Below are 18,621 nucleotides of genomic sequence, written 5' to 3' on the forward strand. Positions count from 1 at the left end.
GTTGAGTTAATTAGGAAAATATACATTAAATGTTTCAAATAGGTTTATTTATTGATTACAAAAGTATATAGCCTAAGTGCATGTTACAAATTTTCGTAGTCAGAATATTTGACTTATTATAGAACAGCATAATTGTTCCATGTTATCGATAAGAATAAAAATGTCTATTGTATTTGTTTATTCTTCATATCAGAGGATTCAAGAATATTGCCTTTTAACAATTACCATGAGTATAATTATAAAATTAACAAAATTTTTGACATGACATTGTGAGAGTTTGCTATCCTTTATATTTATAGCAAAATTAGAAATTTATCACCATCGGTAGTGAAGCATTATACATTCCATTTCTGAAATCGTCTCCAAAGTTCTACTAAGTATACTGAACAAAATATGTTGTTTGTTATTATTTAAGCCCTTTTAAACGGATACTGGGATCATGGGTTCGAATTCTGCTCGAGGCATGAAGTTCTTCTTCATATTTATCTTATGCTGCTCTGTGTAGGTCGAGACCTTGCGACGGGCTGATTCCCTATGCAAGGAGTCCCATAAGTTGTCTACACATTAAACGAACAGCTTTATATTTGAGAGGCGACTAAGGTTCTTCACGAAATGCAGACCCACAGATTAAATAAGTAAACCCTCATAAGTCACTGCAGGCTAATTATTTTGTTTTTCAGGAGTAAAGCGACAGTACAGGGCAGTGGATTTCCAGTAGGAACCATGAATTGTTTCGTTGTAAGAGTAAAACTTGGAAGTTGGCTGTCTTCAGGGTTGTTGAGCTGTGTAGTCTTGCAGAAGTTACCTAGTAAAACCTGGATTTCGTAATCAGGAGAATTTCATATTCAATCTCCGACATGTTTTCAGCTATCAAGTTTGCGATATTTTGGACATGCAACTTTTAGGTAAGGAATATACAACCTCAAAACCAAAATAATAGTTTCTCTGTTTATTTATAAAATATTATTTATTAAAATCCTTGAAATGTAAAGAATATTACACTGAAAAAACAGACACATACGTAAAGAAATTATTATTTGTCACACGAATTCGAAATTGCAATGACATATGAATTATGTTGACGTCTACGTATTAGAGTTGAACTCATTTATAAGGAGATCTCGGCTATTGCGAGCGAACAGAGAAGCGTTGGCTGGAAATTATGTATTTTATGAGAAACATTTCACGGTTAAAGAACTTCACGGGTGTAACGAGCAGTTGTTGAAATTCCGTACGAGGGACTAAGATCTATTATCGCTTTGTCCGTTTATGTCATCCAAACATTTCACATTTCAAATCCCCGCGGATAGCAATCACTAACCCTTCTACGATATTTACAGTCTACATTCAGGGCGTGTAGTTTCGATTTCCTTTCTCAGAACTCACTTAGTGCGGTACGGCACTCACGAAGAATAAATTCCTAGTTCCAGTGGTTTGGCGGAAATCCCCGCAGACTCTGCGTGGCGGGGGTGCCGAGGGCCTAAAGGGGCTCTCAGGTATCAGGACGCATGTATTGTGACCCATAATGGTTACCCTAGGCGGGGAGGGCAAAATGATTCCGCTACACCGCTGCGTCGTTTGAACCGAGTATGACCTACGATGTGGGTGCAAGTCTCTTAATCCTTTCTTCTCTTATATTACAGATTACCAGAAGACGTAGGGAGAAGAACTGCCCGGCAAACTAACCAATGAAGTGAGTATCAGCAAAAGTTACAATAACGGTTATAACGAGTAACGGTTATAACGAGCACTTTTCCTGGGTTTCTTGGATCTCGTTATAACCGAATTTGTATTTATTAGACGTGAGTCGTTGAAACTGAATTTTACGATGCAAGATTTGAGGTTCTAGGTTGCTAGGAGCGTATCCTGAGAAGTCTACGTTCATCCGACAGTATCTTTTCACTTCAATGTAGGGAGAATATAAGTGGTTTAAATTGATGCTTGTTCAGTTTGCCTGATTTGTTAAACAAAATATCAAAGTTTCGCATCGCAGCCGCCTTTGCAATTTTAAGTTACTAACATACAGCATTCAGCATTTCTTCAAGATCTGTCTCCATACAGAAATTCACTTTCGTAGTGTGACCATGAAACCGAGAGTAATAAATACAGAATCGTAAATCTAAGAACACATGTGAAATTTGAGGCCCGTCGATGTTTTATGCGTTTTGACTCAGTTCCCGATGGCCTACGAAAACTAAAGGTGGCCGCTCAATGCACATACAAGTGTCATACGTTCTTATTTTTTAGCAAACATATTTAGCACACGACACGATTTAGGTCTTTTTCTGCTGAAGTCAGTATTTGACTGTTATCGGTTATATGGAATTGGAGGGGTATATGCAATAAAGTTTAATGTATTTCATAAGACAGATGTATATCCTACAGAACCCTTGAAAATCTATTAAATATTGACAGGATGTGCTTTCGTTCCGCGAAATACAGCAGACTCCTCCAGACCCCACCATAGCCTCGTTTGCACGAAAGCGCGCTCTTTCAGGCAAACGTCTCGATTACTGGCTCTTATATCATGAGATTTTAGAATTTCTTTTATTCATGTGTGGAGAAGAGCGGTTTTTGACAGTGGAATAAAAAATGTTTCATCGAGTCCGATCTAGCGCAGTCCACCCACACTCGTTGGTCGATTTCAGTCGATTAAAATCAGGCTCGAATTTACAATATTGTTTTACACTCATAAAGCTGTATACTACAAGAAAAAATGTGACTTTGTGGGCACAGAATTTCAAAATGCGTTTTGTTCTTAAGTTGGACGCTTCAGCTGAGTGCGCTAAGTTGGAACCCATATCCAAACTTAAGAGCTACTTCTAAATACTTAAAATGTTATGTGAAGAGGAATGAGGTGAGGACAGGCCTTAATAAAATTTGCTTTGAAAATGTATCATCTTAAAGTAAACAGACACAGATGTGTAGCAGACATTTACTAATTTGTAATAGATTTCACCAGTGATAAAACATGAAGTATGCATGTATGAACAAGTAATTATGAAATATATCGAACCTCTTACGTTTCAAGGGAAAGTTTTCTGTTTCCGAATGATGGCATCATGTAGAAACAAATTAAACACGTAACAACGACGTGTGCCCTGCTATACAAGTATCAGCAGGAGCCATTTGGTAGCCACTTTACCTTGAAGATGGGGACAGTAAGGTTATTCGAAAAATCAGAGACACAGTCCACACTACATAGTGCCGTATGTAAGAATTGGTTACTCATTAGCAATGGAACGTTAAATGAAACTTTTTATGGTGTAAAATTATTTTTGTGTTGATATGCATGGCTTGTCATAATTTGTCAAGCCCCTCTGGCCTCAGTTTATATGTTGAATTAGACTCAGAAACCTATATTTATACAAAATATCCATATCAGTAAAAATCTGCCTTTTGAACAATGCTTTCAACAGAAGATATTACCCCTTACACCCTACACCAGAGAAGAATGTGCAGTACAAATATTTCCATTGTGTTCGTGCGCTCCAAAAGTTAGCAATGGTCGGATCTCCATTTCACAAGCTGGCTGGCATCTAAGCCGGTTTCGTTGAAGGCTTTGAACGCTTTTTCCAATGTCGCTTCGTCAGGACTCCAGTTTCGAAACGCCATGTGAGCAATTCCTGCAAACAGATTACGTGTTGTGTAAATATTCAGCTTAGATGATTTGGCTGACTAATAAAAGATAGAAACACAGATAAAGAAATGAAATTGAAGTTAATGTTGGAGGGAGCGACGCCACACGTTCTTCATCTGTTTACTGTCGACAGTCATCTGCGAGTTCCGGTCGCTTTACACCCTCCTCCAGGTTGCCGTTTGACAGGAGCTTGGGAGGGTTTATGAGCCGATCTGGAATGGGGAGGAATTCTTGGCCATGCCGGGAATTGAATCCCGGTCGTCCAAACCGCAGCTAGTCTCAACACCGCCTGAGCTTTCTCGTTTAAAAATACGAATGAACACATGAAAATAAATAACTATGAAAACTGTTTAAATAAGTGAACGAATTAAAACAAATTAATGCATATGAGTTTGTGACTTCTCAAATAACTTGATACAGGTACATTTTGACTGAGTAAAAGGCCATAAAGTCACTAGTTGACGTAACAACGAACATGATGATTTGTTCCTTATGTTTGTTTTAAAGCATAGAAGGTGAGGTGGATACGGCATATAGCAAGCTTTGGTTAAGGGAGAAGAGCATATAATTGTTTTAAAGTGTCTGCTTCAAGGGTTTGGAAGCAGATAAATGTTAAAAGTTTATATTTTCAGGAAATTATGTCTCACAAATAATAAATTGGCCTATTAAAGGGTTTGTCTGAGTCGAAAAACACACAAGATGGCTGAGTGTAGGCGCCGATACAGTGACGGCGGTGGTGTAGCGTCCTTATCAGTAACATTTCGAGAACCATCTCTGTTTTCATCCTCAGGGTTGCTGGGTGACCACTCCGTTCCTTTGTTGCGCTGCTAGTGCGCCTATCCTGTCTTATTTCTAATTAAAATGCATGCATTTCTTACGTCTTCCCATGCCATAATCCACTTCCTGTCCCTTAATTCGTCCGCCCTAATAGTATTTGAGGAATACGAGCAATGAAGGTCCTTAGTACTTAATTATGTGTAGGCTACTTACGTGACCTGGGACTCTTCTGCGTATCCTTTGTGAATTCCTTAGGACATTCGTTTATATATTCGTAAAGTAGTTGTTTTTGTGTGCCTCATGAATTGTAAGTTATGTAGAATTAAAGAAATACATGACTTTCCTGTCGATATTATCACCGCAGTTTGTCATAAAGGTAAATATATTCATAACGTAACGTGCTCATAGGAGTGTTTTATGGCATAAGTGATTAGAAGATGACGTTAAAGCAATATATTTGTAAGCTGATGTGCTTATCGCATGTTTTGCCGCAGAGTACAAAAATGAAACCAAAATGCTTTAATCACAAACAGTTTTTTATATATATTTTTCCTGTTTACCAATGTTTGTACATTTTTCCGGTACCCTTAAAGTGCCTCAGCACTGAGGGTCCCAACTTTTCGTTGCCCTTATCTATAGATATCCGGTAGGACTCCTTAGACGAGGGATCGGCCCGTCGCAATGCCTCTACCTGTAAACAGGACAGCACAACACAGAAAAACGCGGAGAAACATCCGTGGCTTGAGTGGGATTCGAACCCACGGTTCCAGCGACCAAGCGGCACAAGTCCCACCTCTCAGACCGCGCGGCCACTGCGGACCCCACAAACAGATTTTGAGAAATTTATTCATATTTACCTTCAAAATAAAATTTCTATTGAAATACCCTTTGGCTATGTTGAGTTAATTAGGAAAATATACATTAAATGTTTCAAATAGGTTTATTTATTGATTACAAAAGTATATAGCCTAAGTGCATGTTACAAATTTTCGTAGTCAGAATATTTGACTTATTATAGAACAGCATAATTGTTCCATGTTATCGATAAGAATAAAAATGTCTATTGTATTTGTTTATTCTTCATATCAGAGGATTCAAGAATATTGCCTTTTAACAATTACCATGAGTATAATTATAAAATTAACAAAATTTTTGACATGACATTGTGAGAGTTTGCTATCCTTTATATTTATAGCAAAATTAGAAATTTATCACCATCGGTAGTGAAGCATTATACATTCCATTTCTGAAATCGTCTCCAAAGTTCTACTAAGTATACTGAACAAAATATGTTGTTTGTTATTATTTAAGCCCTTTTAAACGGATACTGGGATCATGGGTTCGAATTCTGCTCGAGGCATGAAGTTCTTCTTCATATTTATCTTATGCTGCTCTGTGTAGGTCGAGACCTTGCGACGGGCTGATTCCCTATGCAAGGAGTCCCATAAGTTGTCTACACATTAAACGAACATCTTTACATGTGAGAGGCGACTAAGGTTCTTCACGAAATGCAGACCCACAGAGTAAATAAGTAAACCCTCATAAGTCACTGCAGGCTAATTATTTTGTTTCCAGGAGTAAAGCGACAGTACAGGGCAGTGAATTTCCAGTAGGAACGATGAATTGTTTCGTTGTAAGAGTAAAACTTGGAAGTTGGCTGTCTTCAGGGTTGTTGAGCCGTGTAGTCTTGCAGAAGTTACCTAGTAAAACCTGGATTTCGTAATCAGGAGAATTTCATATTCAATCTCCGACATGTTTTCAGCTATCAAGTTTGCGATATTTTGGACATGCAACTTTTAGGTAAGGAATATACAACCTCAAAACCAAAATAATAGTTTCTCTGTTTATTTATAAAATATTATTTATTGAAATCCTTGAAATGTAAAGAATATTACACTGAAAAAACAGACACATACGTAAAGAAATTATTATTTGTCACACGAATTCGAAATTGCAATGACATATAAATTATGTTGACGTCTACGTATTAGAGTTGAACTCATTTATAACGAGATCTCGGCTATTGCGAGCGAACAGAGAAGCGTTGGCTGGAAATTATGTATTTTATGAGAAACATTTCACGGTTAAAGAACTTCACGGGTGTAACGAGCAGTTGTTGAAATTCCGTACGAGGGACTAAGATCTATTATCGCTTTGTCCGTTTATGACATCCAAATATTTCTTATTTCAAATCCCCGCGGATAGCAATCACTAACCCTTCTACGATATTTACAGTCTACATTCAGGGCGTGTAGTTTCGATTTCCTTTCTCAGATCTCACTAAGTGCGGTACGGCACTCACGAAGAACAAATTCCTAGTTCCAGTGGTGTGGCGGAAATCCCCGCAGACTCTGCGTGGCGGGGGTGCCGAGGGCCTAAAGGGGCTCTCAGGTATCAGGGCAAATGTATTGTGATCCAAAATGGTTACCCTAGGCGGGGAGGGCAGAATGATTCCGCTACACAGCTACGTCGTTTGAACCGAGTATGACCTACGATGTGGGTGCAAGTCTCTTAATCCTTTCTTTTCTTATATTATAGATTATCAGAAGACCTAGGGAGGAAAACTGCCCGGCAAACTAACCAATGAAGTGAGTGTCAGCAAAAGTTACAATAACGGTTATAACGAGTAACGGTTATAACGAGCACTTTTCCTGTGTCTCTTGGATCTCGTTATAACCGAATTTTTATTTACTAGACGTGAGTCGTTGAAACTGAGTTTTACGTTGCAAGTTTTGAGTTTCTAGGTTGCTAGGAGCGTATCCTGAGAAGTCTACGTTCATCCGAAGGTATCTTTTCACTTCAATGTAGGGAGAATAATGCTTGTTCAGTTTACCTGATTTGTTAAACAAAATATCAAAATTTCGCATAGCAGCCGCCTTTGTAATTTTAACTTACTAACATACAGCATTCAGCATTTCTTCAAGATCTGTCTCCATACAGAAATTCACTTTCGTAGTTTGACCATGAAACCGAGAGTAATAAATACAGAATCGTAAATCTAAGAACACATGTGAAATTTGAGGCCCGTCGATGTTTTATGCGTTATGACTCAGTCCCGATGGCCTACGAAAACTAAAGGTGGCCGCTCAATGCACATACAAGTGTCATACGTTATTATTTTTTAGCAAACATATGTCGCACACGACACGATTTAGGTCTATTTCTGCTGAAGTCAGTATTTGACTGTTATCGGTTATATAGAATTGGAGGGGTATATGCAATAAAGTTTAATGTATTTCATAAAACAGAAGTATATGCTACAGAACCCTTGAAAATCTACTAAATATTGATATGCCAGTATTTATAGTTGGCTGTGCTTTCGTTCCTGGAGATACAGGAGACTTCTCCAGACCCCACCGTAGTGGCCACCGTAGCCTCGTTTACAGGAAACGTCTTATATCATGAGTTTTTAGAATCTCCTTCATTCATGTGTCGAGAAGACTGGTTTTGAAAGTGGAATAAAAAATGTCACATCGAGTCCGATCTATAGCAGTCCACCCACAGTTGTCGATCGATTTCAGTCGATTAAAATCAGTCTCGAATTTAGAATATTGTTTTACACTCATAAAGCTGTATACTGCAAGAATAAATGTGACCTTGTGGGCACAGAATTTCAAAATGCGTTGCTTTCTTAATTTGGACGCTTGAGCTGTGTGCGCAAAGCTGGAACACATCTCCAAACTTAAGAGTTACTTCTAAATACTTAAAATGTTATGTGAAGAGGAATGAGGTGAGGACAGGCCTTAATAAAATTTGCTTTGAAAATGTATCCTCTTAAAGTAAATAGACACAGATATGTAGCAGACATTTACTAATTTGTAATTGATTTCACCAGTGATATAACAGGAAGTATGCATGTATGAACAAGTAATTATGAAATAATTCGAACCTCTTAGGTTTCAAGGGAAAGTGTTCTGTTTCCGAATGATGGCATCATGTAGAAGCAAATTAAACACGTAACAACGACGTGTGGCCTGCTATACAAGTATCAGCAGGAGCCATTTGATAGCCACTTTACCTTGAAGATGGAGACAGTAAGGATATTCAAAGCATCAGTAACACAGTCCACACTACATGGTGCCGTATTTCAGAATTCTGTACTCATTAGCAATGGAACGTTAAATGAAACTTTTTATATGTAAAATGATATTTGTGTTGATATGCATGGCTTGGCATAATTAGTCAAGCTCCTCTGGCCTCAGTTTATATGTGAATTAGACTCGGAATCCTATATTTATACAAAAGATCCATATCTGTAAAACTCTGCCTTTTGGACAATGCTTTCAACAGAAGATGTTACCCCTTACACCCTACACCAGAGAAGAATGTGCAGTACAAATATTTCCATTGTGTTCGTGCGCTCCCACAGTTAGCAGTGGTCCGCACTCCATTTCACAAGCTGACTGGGATCTAGGCCGGTTTCATTGAAGGCTTGAGACGCTTTTTCCAATGTCGCTTCATCAGGACTCCGTTTTCGAAACCCGATGTAAGCATTTCCTGCAAACAGATTACGTGTTGTAAATATTCAGCTTAGAAGTTTTAGCTAATTAATAAAAGATAGAAACAGAGATAAAGAAATGAAATTGAAGTTAATGTTGGAGGGAGTGACGCCACACGTTCTTCATCTGTTTACTGTCGACAGTCATCTGCGAGTTCCGGTCGCTTTACACCCTCCCCCAGGTAGCCATTTGACAGGAGCTTGGGAGGGTTTATGAGCCGTTCTGGACATGGGGAGGAATTCTTGGCCAAGCCGGGAATTGAATCCCGGTCGTCCAAACCGCAGCTAGTCTCAACACCGAATGAGTTTTCTCATTTAAGAAATACAAATGAATACATGAAAATAAATAACTATGAATACATTGTGTAAATAAGTGAAAGGATTAAAACAAATTAATGCATATGAGTTTGTGACTTGTCAAATAACTTGATACAGGTACATTTTGACTGAGTAAAAGGCGATAAAGTCACTAGTTGACGTAACTATGAACATGATGAATTGTTTCTTATGTTTCCTTTAGAAGCATAGAAAGTGAGGTGGATACGTCATAGAGCAAGCGAGGGGAAGGGAGAAGAGCGTATAAAATTTTTGAAAAGAGACTTTATAGAGTATCCCACTCTCAACGTGAAGGGATTGGTGGCACATAAATGTTAAGAATTTATATTTTTAGGAACTGATGTCTTCACAAATAATAAATAGGCCTATTAAAGAGTTTGTTTGTGGCGAAAAACACACAAGATGGCTGAGGGTAGACGCCGATACAGGGACGGCGGTGGTGTACCGTCCTTATCAGCAGGAGGTTAAGTGCCAGAACGTCAAGGAATGTTATGCAGGGACAGATGGGGTAGAAATGTTTAAAAAAGTAAATGCTCAGCCTTTTATAGCCTAGTGTATGTGTAGCAAGAGATATACGTGTGGGATCTGAAGTTATCTTATCTGTGAATACGAGGATGTTCTTCTGGGCTGTGATGCTGTATGGACTCAACGTCTCTGTATTTAGTGCTGAAGCATCGATTCTCTTAATAAAGTAATCATGAAGATTTATACTTACTATTTCCACCATGCCTTTGGCAAAACGTCATTACGAAGAAACTGTCTCGGTCGATTGCCAACAGAAGGTATTTGCCACTCCAAAACGCTGCAGAAATGAAAAGTGAAAATTTTGTACAAGTGACAGAAAATATTTCTGTATGCTGCAGTAAACAAAGTTAAATCCGAAAAACAATACAGACCAATCGAATCCGACCGTGAACTGACCTGTTCCTTTGTTCTTGGAATTTTAAAAGAGGGACAAGATATCTTAACCTTGCACATACCTGAGACCTCATTTAGATTTCTAGGTGACTTGAGGGTGTAAAGTTTGTCTATGTGAGGAAATTCGATTAAATAGGCATTGCCAGTTATTTAAAATGTTACTAACTTATTATTGCAAGCAGGTCCACACATCACTAAGTAATTGCCTTTAACAGAATTTTCAGATATGGGCATACTAGACCTCACCGTAACTTGAGGGATTTATATGTATATATATATATATTTTTTGCTATGGGTGTATTTACTTTTTAAATGCAAAATTGTGCGTGTTGCACGATATATTTATGTGTTTCAGCCTTGGCGCCAGAAAAGATGTTTGTGAAGTGGTAAACTATTTTAACTCTCAGTATCAAAATTTTGCCCACAGGATATGTTAAGGGTTTCGTGTGGTTCTCAGAATTAATAGGTAATATTTCAGAATTTCAGGATTAAAGAACAGATTACCTGTGGCGAAGATTATTATAAACACCGTTAGATAATAAGCAAGTGAAGTAGAAATTTGGACAGTTTTTAATTTATTCAAACTGGCTTCAGAGGCAACTTAAATGACACAATTTATTTTCTTCTCGAAAGCGTTTGGAATTGTTTCCTGAATAAAATGTAACTAGACACTTCTGTTCATACTTACATCTTGTGCTGAAGTTATTAAAGTATCCGTTTGTTGTAAATTTAGACGACTTTCCAATGATTGCATCTAAATGACGTTCTCTGTTAGAATCGAAATAGTACATTCAGTTCATTAACCTATAAAATACTACAACATGTTTATATTATAAACGGTCAGAATCTCGAATCGTATAATTGACTGGCAAAGTATCGTAGACTTACTGTAATTGAGATGCTTACAATAATGAGAGTACAGACGGACAGCTTCATTACAAAAGATACAGTACCTACAGCAACTCGTATTCTCCCACAAACTGTACCAGAGATTGAGAGATGTACAATACCGAAATCAATATTACCTTGAACAACAAGCCGTGTCATTTGTGGACAAACGCCCAACGTTACGTAGACGAATTGCGTCTCCATAACAAAGGGAATATTTTAAGGTTGACCGACTCAAAAGAAACCCGGAATAATATTTTGTAACTAGCTTGAAGTTTGAATGTTTCTTGTGATTGCGCTATAACTTGAGAAGAAATGTTTTTGACGCAAATACGTCTATATTTTCGGGTCAGTGTAATTCGGCAAAAAGTGAAAGGAAAAGGTGTAACTGCTTTGTTATGTTACCTTGGAAACGTCAATTGTTTACTCGGCATTATTGTTACCAAGGAAACGTCATCTGTCTACTTAGCATTGTTGTTACCTATAAAACATTTCATTACATTGCCTTAACTTATCTTACATTACATTACATTACATTAAAATACATTACTTTACATTAAATTCAGCTACCACAGACCCATCTTAAGCGTAACTAATTCAAGTTAAATGAGCAATGTCTTAATCAAACTTTACCCAATCGTAAAGCAGGTATGACGTATTTACGGCAAATTATCCGGAACTGTGATTCCACTGACAATTTTTTATATTTAAAATATCTGTGAAAAGGCCTCTCAGAGGCCTCCGTGCCAAAGCACTTGTATCACGAGACAGTGAATGTCACGTAATTAAGCAAAGAATAGAAACCCTTAAACGAGTTTAATTGAATTACTTAATGTTGTAAACTCACCTCTTATCATGTACCAAGGTGATAGATCGCGTTTTCTTGTAATCGTAGGTGGTAAGAACACAGTCCAAATTGTCTTCTGCTTTATTCGGTGTGTGATAAAGCAAGTACCATCTACCTGTCAACTGTAAGATCATTAGAGAGACTGAGACACACAAATCCTGTCTAACCCGATAGTTTTCTTGTTGCACTTTGATTAGTGTGACGATGGAATTTGTGAGGGGAGTTAAAGGAGTGAGCTCAGATGTCGGTGGCTGAAGTAAATTTAATGACACTGGCTACAGTCATCTTCTGGGGAACACAGCTGTGGTGTATATTGGTGAGTCTTAACATAATCCCTACTGATTACTGTCTACTGGGTTGCTGTGCCGTGTAGACGGTAGGAGTTTACCGACGTTTCAGAGGTCCTTGCTGCCTCCATCATCGCAATCTCCCTGATGAAGGAGGCATTAAGGACCTCTGAAACGTCGGTAAACTTATACCAGACTACATGGCGCAACAACCCAGAAGACAGCATTCTTCAGACTTTAAATCTTAAATTATTTTTGCATTACGTTCATTAATCACCTGTTGATTGTCAATTTGAGCCGATACTTGTTGTGATAAAATTGTTTATAATGTCCAATATAATATTTGTGTGACTGTTAAAATTATATAATTCTTGTGTGTCAGTACTTACTTCATTCCAATCAACATTCTCCAGTTTTGGACTACCAAGATCGCATTCACCGGAAACCAATGCCAATTTGCCGACTACGCCAAGAAGGATTATAAGATACATATTTATTGCAGTTCCTGTAATAATATAAACGTTATTAATTTAATATCATCGTCATTTATTGAGTATACTGAACGCATATGTGTACCTGCATGTTTCACACAGAGAGAAACTGCGTTATCAGACCTACATTAATTGTTGTTATGGACATTCCATTTTCCTCCGCGTCTCACCTCTCTATCCCGCTCTTTACGAAGGGAAACATATATGAATCATTTCATAACACAAGAAAGGGGCATAGGGGTTTAAACCTTTGAAATATGCCGCTAAACTAAAGTAATAATTCAAAAAGGAGTTTCTAACTCAAGGGATACGCCATCCGTCTTTGTTACGAAGGCCACCTGGTGTAAGCTGGTTATTCTGATAACGACACGAAACACCTACGTATATACACTGTTTGGGCAAAACGCTGCGATAATGAATGTTAAATTGCGTACTACGCAGAAAAACATTTTTGGATATATATATAATTTTAGGAAGAATGATGCTGGTTTGTTGCATTTTAGAAATAGACGGTGTTCTTATAAATACGCCATATGAAATTGCCAATGCTTTTTCCAAACATTTTCAATCATCACATACAAATTCTTGCTCTGGGGATTTTCCCTTCATCATTTCCACCTTGGATGTGTTTCCTTTATTTTCTGTCTCGGACATTGATGTTCATAATGCTATAAAGCGTTTGAGGCCATCAAATACTGTGGGACTTGATGGTATGCCAAGTTTTATTATTAAGGGTTGTTCTGAAACCCTTGTTCCTATTCTTAAATTTATTTTCAATCTTAGACTTTCTCAGCAACAATTTCTCACTTTGCGGAAGCAGGCAACTATTGTCCCAGTTTTCAAAAAAGGCAAAACTGCTTCTGTGAGAAACTATAGACCTATTACCATAATTTTCAATTTTTCCAAAGTTTTTGAAATTATTGTACATGAACGTGTTTCCTATTATTTCAAGTCTAAATTAAACCCTTGTCGACATGGTTTTACTTAATCCAAATCCACCACTTCTAATCTGGCTACGTTTTTGGATTTTGTTACCCCTTACTTTGTTCCCAGTCTCAATCTGATGCCGTTCATTTTGATTTTAGCAGTGCCTTTGATGTTGTTCTGCAAGCCTTACTTTTGCACAAACTTCGTGACTATGGACTTTCTACTGGTTATGTGAATTGGTTTCTTAGTTACCTAACCAGCAGACTTTCGCAAGTACTTTATTCTGAAGCTTTGTGACTTCCTTTTGAAATATTGTCCGGTGTCCCTCAAGGAGTTCATTAATGATTTGTGTAATGTCATTAAATTTTCGACGTAACAATTTTTCGGATGACATAAAACATTTTCGGGCCATAAAGTCTCCACATGATTGCTCTTTACTTCAAAAATACATTGACACCTTCTGTGGCTGGTGCGCATGAAACCACATGAAGCTTAATGTTAGTAAAACTAATGTTATTTCATTTACTAGGAAAACCAACACGTTTTGTTTTGAGTACCAGCTTTGTGGATTACGAATTAATCGTACGGATATTATTAAAGATTTGGGAATCATCCTTGATTCTAAACTTCATTTTCACCACCATGTTGACTGTGTATCTTCTCAAGCCTTGACGTTATTGGTTCTTATTCGTGCTCTAACTTTAATTTTTTAACTTTGGACGGTCTTTATATGTTATATTTTAGTGTAGTAAGATCTAAGCTTGAATATGCCTCAGTTGCATGGAATTCTTTAACTTCTGCTGACACTTGTAAGCCTGAACGCATACAGAGCAAGTTATTATCCTTGTGTTATAATCTTCTTTTTCTCAAGCCCGTTATTATTACGCCAATGCCTTAGAAAACCAACATTTTCACACTCTTGGCACTTGGAGGAGTCACGTAGACACACTCTTACTTATTAACGTATATGGCGGATATAAATTCTGTCCCTCCTTACTCGAGACTGTTGGTGTGCGTGTCCCATTCAGTAATTTTAAAGATTTCTCTCTTTTTACTGTTGGCCCTGCATGCAAATTTGTCCATCTGCTAAATGCGCATCAGCTGCGAATAATCTTTGCTATGATTCTGACATCTTTAGTAACCATTAGCTTATCTTAGGCATATTCTGAAGTAGATGGTATTGCTTCATTTATAAATAATCGTATTATTATTTGCTTTGTTTAAATTATTAACCTTTCTGTTTGCTAGGAACTTTATTATTGTTATGTGATTATTGAATTGACTTTATTATTATTAGTAGTAGTAGTAGTAGTAGTAGTGGTAGTAGTAATATTAGTAGTATCGTCATCGTTATGAATTATATATGTACAGTCAGAATTCCCCAAAAACGGATACTCACATCCAATACAAACAACAACAGTGTGTGTACATGTTTCTTCGACATTCTCTATGTAACTCGAAATTGAAGAATTTCTTTTAAAAAACGTCACAGGTTCACAGGCCAAAAATAAGATTCTCAGATTCACATGAACAAACCAAATCTGCTGCCAACGTTTCGAGAACCATCTCTGTTTTCATCCTCAGGGTTGCTGGGGGACCACTCCGTTCCTTTGTTGCGCCGGTAGTGCGCCTATCCTGTCTTATTTCTAATTAAAATGCATGCATTTCTTACGTCTTCCCATGCCATAATCCACTTCCTGTCCCTTAATTCGTCCGCCCTAATAGTATTTGAGGAGTACGAGCAATGTAGGCCCTTAGTACTTAATTATGTGTAGGCTACTTACGTGACCTGGGACTCTTCTGCGTCTGCTTTGTGAATTCCTTCGGACAGTCGTTTATATATTCGTAAAGCGGGTTTTTTTTATGTGCCGCATGAATTGTAAAATAGGTAGAACAAAAGAGATACTTGACCTCCCTGTGTATATTATCACCGCAGTTTATCATAAGGGTAAATATAATCGTAACGTAAAGTGGTCATTGGCGTGTTTTATTTCATAAGTGATTAGAAAATGAGGTTAATGTGATATTTTTTTAAACTGAAGTGCTTCTCTCATGTTTTGCCGCAGTGTACAAAAACAACACCAAAATGCTTTAATCACAAACAGTTTTTTTATATATATTTCCGGTTTAAGAATGTTTGTACACTTTTCCGGTATCCTTAAAGTGCCTGAGCACTGTGGGTCCCAACATTTCGTTGGCTCCATCTATGTACACTCGGTAGGACTCCTTGGGCGAGGGATCGGCCCGTCGCTAAGCTTCTACCTGTACACAGGACAGCACAACATAGAAAAACGCGGACAAACATCCATGGCTTGAGTGCGATTCGAACCCACGGTCCCAGCCAAAAAGTGGCACAAGGCCAACGCCTCAGTCCGCGCGGCCATTGCGGACCCCACAAACAGATTTTGAGAAATTTAATCATTTTTACCTTCAAAATAAAATTTCAATTGAAATACTCTATGGCTGTGTTGAATTAATTAGGAAAATATGCATTAAATGTTTTAAATAGGTTTATTTGTTCATTACAAGAGTATATACCCTACAAATAAGTGCGTGTTACAAATTCTCGTAGTCAGAATGTCTGACTTGTTAGGGAACAGCATAATTCTTCCATATCATCGATAAAGATAAAAATGTCTCTGTTTAGCCTTACTGATAAATACATATCAGAGCAGTCAAGCATATTCTCTTCAAACGTATTTTCTGAACTTAAATACTATTAAATAAATAAACAGAGGATTCAAGAATATTGCCTTTTAACAATTACCATGAGTATAATTATAAAATTAATAAATTTTTGGACATGGCATTGTGAGAGTTTCTTATCCTTTATACGTATAACAAAATTAGAAATTTAACACCATCGGTAGTGAAGCATTATACATTCCATTTCTGAAATCGTCTCTAAAGTTCTACTAATTATACTGAACAAAATATGTTGTTTGTTATTATTTAAGCCCTTTTAAACGGATACTGGGATCATGAGTTCGACGTCTGCTAGAGGCAAGATGTTCTTCTTCATATTTATGTTGTGCTTATCTGTGTAGGTCGAGACCTTGCGACGGGCTGATTCCCTATGCAAGGAACCCCATAAGTTGTCTACACATTAAACGAACAGCTTTACATGTGTGAGGAGACCAAGGTTCTTCACGAAATGCAGACCCACATAGTAAATACGTAAACCCTCATAAGTCATTGCAGGGAAATTATTTTGTTTCCAGGAGTAAAGCGACAGTACAGGGCAGTGGATTTCCAATAGGAACGATGAATTGTTTCGTTGTAAGAGTAAAACTTGGAAGTTGGCTGTCTTCAGGGTTGTTGAGCCGTGTAGTCTTGCAGAAGTTACCTAGTAAAACCTGGATTTCGTAATCAGGAGAATTTCATATTCAATTTCCGACGGGTTATCAGCTAATACAATTGCAGTATTTTGGACATGCAACTTTTAGCAAAGAAATATACAACCTCAAAACCAAAATAATAGTTTCTCTGTTTATTTATAAAATATTATTTATTAAAATCCATAAAATATAAAGAATATTACACTGAAAACACAGACACATACGTAAAGAAATTATTTTTTGTCACACGAATTCGAAATTGCAATGACTTATGAATTATGTTGACGTCTACGTATTAGAGTTGAACTCATTTATAACGAGATCTCGGCTATTGCGGGCAAACAGAGAATCGTTGGCTGGAAATTATGTATTTTATGAGAAACATTTCACAGTTAAAGCGATCACGGTGGTTGAGAACTTCACGGGTGTGACGAGCAGCTGTTGAACTGCCGTACGAGGGACTAAGATCTATTATCGCTTTATACGTTTATGACTTCCAACCATTTCTCATTTCAAATCCCCGCGGATAGCAATCTCTAACCCTTCTACGATATTTACAGTCTGCATGTAAGGCATGTTTGTTTCGATTTTCTTTCTCAGATCTCACTTAGTGCGGTACGGCACTCACGAAGAACAAATTCCTAGTTCCAGTGGTGTGGCGGAAATCCCCGCAGATTCTGCGTGACGGGAGTACCGAGGGCCTAATGGGAATCTAAGGTATCAGATCAAATGTATTGTGATCCAAATAGTTAAACATGGCGAGGAGGTCAGAATGATTTCGCTACACCACTGCGTCGTTTGATCAGAGCATGTCCTATGATGCGATTGCACGTGATATTGAGGTCTTTGTTTTTTCCCAAGTCTCTTAATCCTTTCTTCTCTTATATTATAGATTATCAGAAGACCTAGGGAGAAGAACTGCCCGGCAAACTAACCAATGAAATGAGTAACAGCAAAAGTTACAATAACGGTTACAACGAGTAACGGTTATAACGAGCACTTTTCCTGAGTCTCTTGGATCTCGTTATAACCGAATTTGTATTTATTAGACGTGAGTCGTTGAAACTGAATTTTACGATGCAAGATTTGAGGTTCTAGGTTGCTAGGAGCGTATCCTGAGAAGTCTACGTTCATCCGACAGTATCTTTTCACTTCAATGTAGGGAGAATATAAGTGGTTTAAATTGATGCTTGTTCAGTTTGCCTGATTTGTTAAACAAAATATCAAAGTTTCGCATCGCAGCCGCCTTTGCAATTTTAAGTTACTAACATACAGCATTCAGCATTTCTTCAAGATCTGTCTCCATACAGAAATTCACTTTCGTAGTGTGACCATGAAACCGAGAGTAATAAATACAGAATCGTAAATCTAAGAACACATGTGAAATTTGAGGCCCGTCGATGTTTTATGCGTTAAGACTCAGTTCCCGATGGCCTACGAAAACTAAAGGTGGCCGCTCAATGCACATACAAGTGTCATACGTTAATATTTTTTAGCAAACATATGTCGCACACGACACGATTTAGGTCTATTTCTGCTGAAGTCAGTATTTGACTGTTATCGGTTATATAGAATTGGAGGGGTATATGCAATAAAGTTTAATGTATTTCATAAAACAGAAGTATATGCTACAGAACCCTTGAAAATCTACTAAATATTGATATGCCAGTATTT

The 18,621-nt window shown here is 37.5% G+C and overlaps 2 protein-coding genes and 1 long non-coding RNA gene across 3 annotated transcripts in view; 1 reads left to right on the forward strand and 2 right to left on the reverse strand.

Annotated features, from left to right (window-relative positions):
- LOC110840944 (allergen Per a 4) overlaps nucleotides 1-18,621 on the forward strand; it is a 168,062-nt gene that overhangs the window by 103,160 nt on the left and 46,281 nt on the right. The window lies entirely within an intron of this gene.
- On the reverse strand, nucleotides 2,922-4,766 carry LOC147874878 (uncharacterized). The gene is made up of 2 exons (XR_015537839.1): nucleotides 4,631-4,766; nucleotides 2,922-3,626 (listed from the first exon to the last, which is right to left on the reverse strand). It is a non-coding gene; the product is annotated as an uncharacterized LOC147874878 (long non-coding RNA).
- Nucleotides 8,212-15,568, reverse strand: LOC147874879 (allergen Per a 4-like). The gene is made up of 6 exons (XM_087358568.1): nucleotides 15,394-15,568; nucleotides 12,581-12,696; nucleotides 11,905-12,026; nucleotides 10,858-10,937; nucleotides 9,967-10,053; nucleotides 8,212-8,914 (listed from the first exon to the last, which is right to left on the reverse strand). The coding sequence occupies exons 1-6, from the start codon at nucleotides 15,551-15,553 to the stop codon at nucleotides 8,787-8,789; spliced, it is 693 nt and encodes a 230-aa protein (XP_087214694.1). The 5' UTR covers nucleotides 15,554-15,568; the 3' UTR covers nucleotides 8,212-8,786.

The sequence above is a fragment of the Zootermopsis nevadensis genome, unplaced genomic scaffold (genome assembly GCF_977971745.1).
Source record: "Zootermopsis nevadensis isolate Lab colony 2312 unplaced genomic scaffold, Znev_1.0 Znev_ptg000003l, whole genome shotgun sequence".
Classification (NCBI taxonomy): domain Eukaryota; kingdom Metazoa; phylum Arthropoda; class Insecta; order Blattodea; family Termopsidae; genus Zootermopsis; species Zootermopsis nevadensis.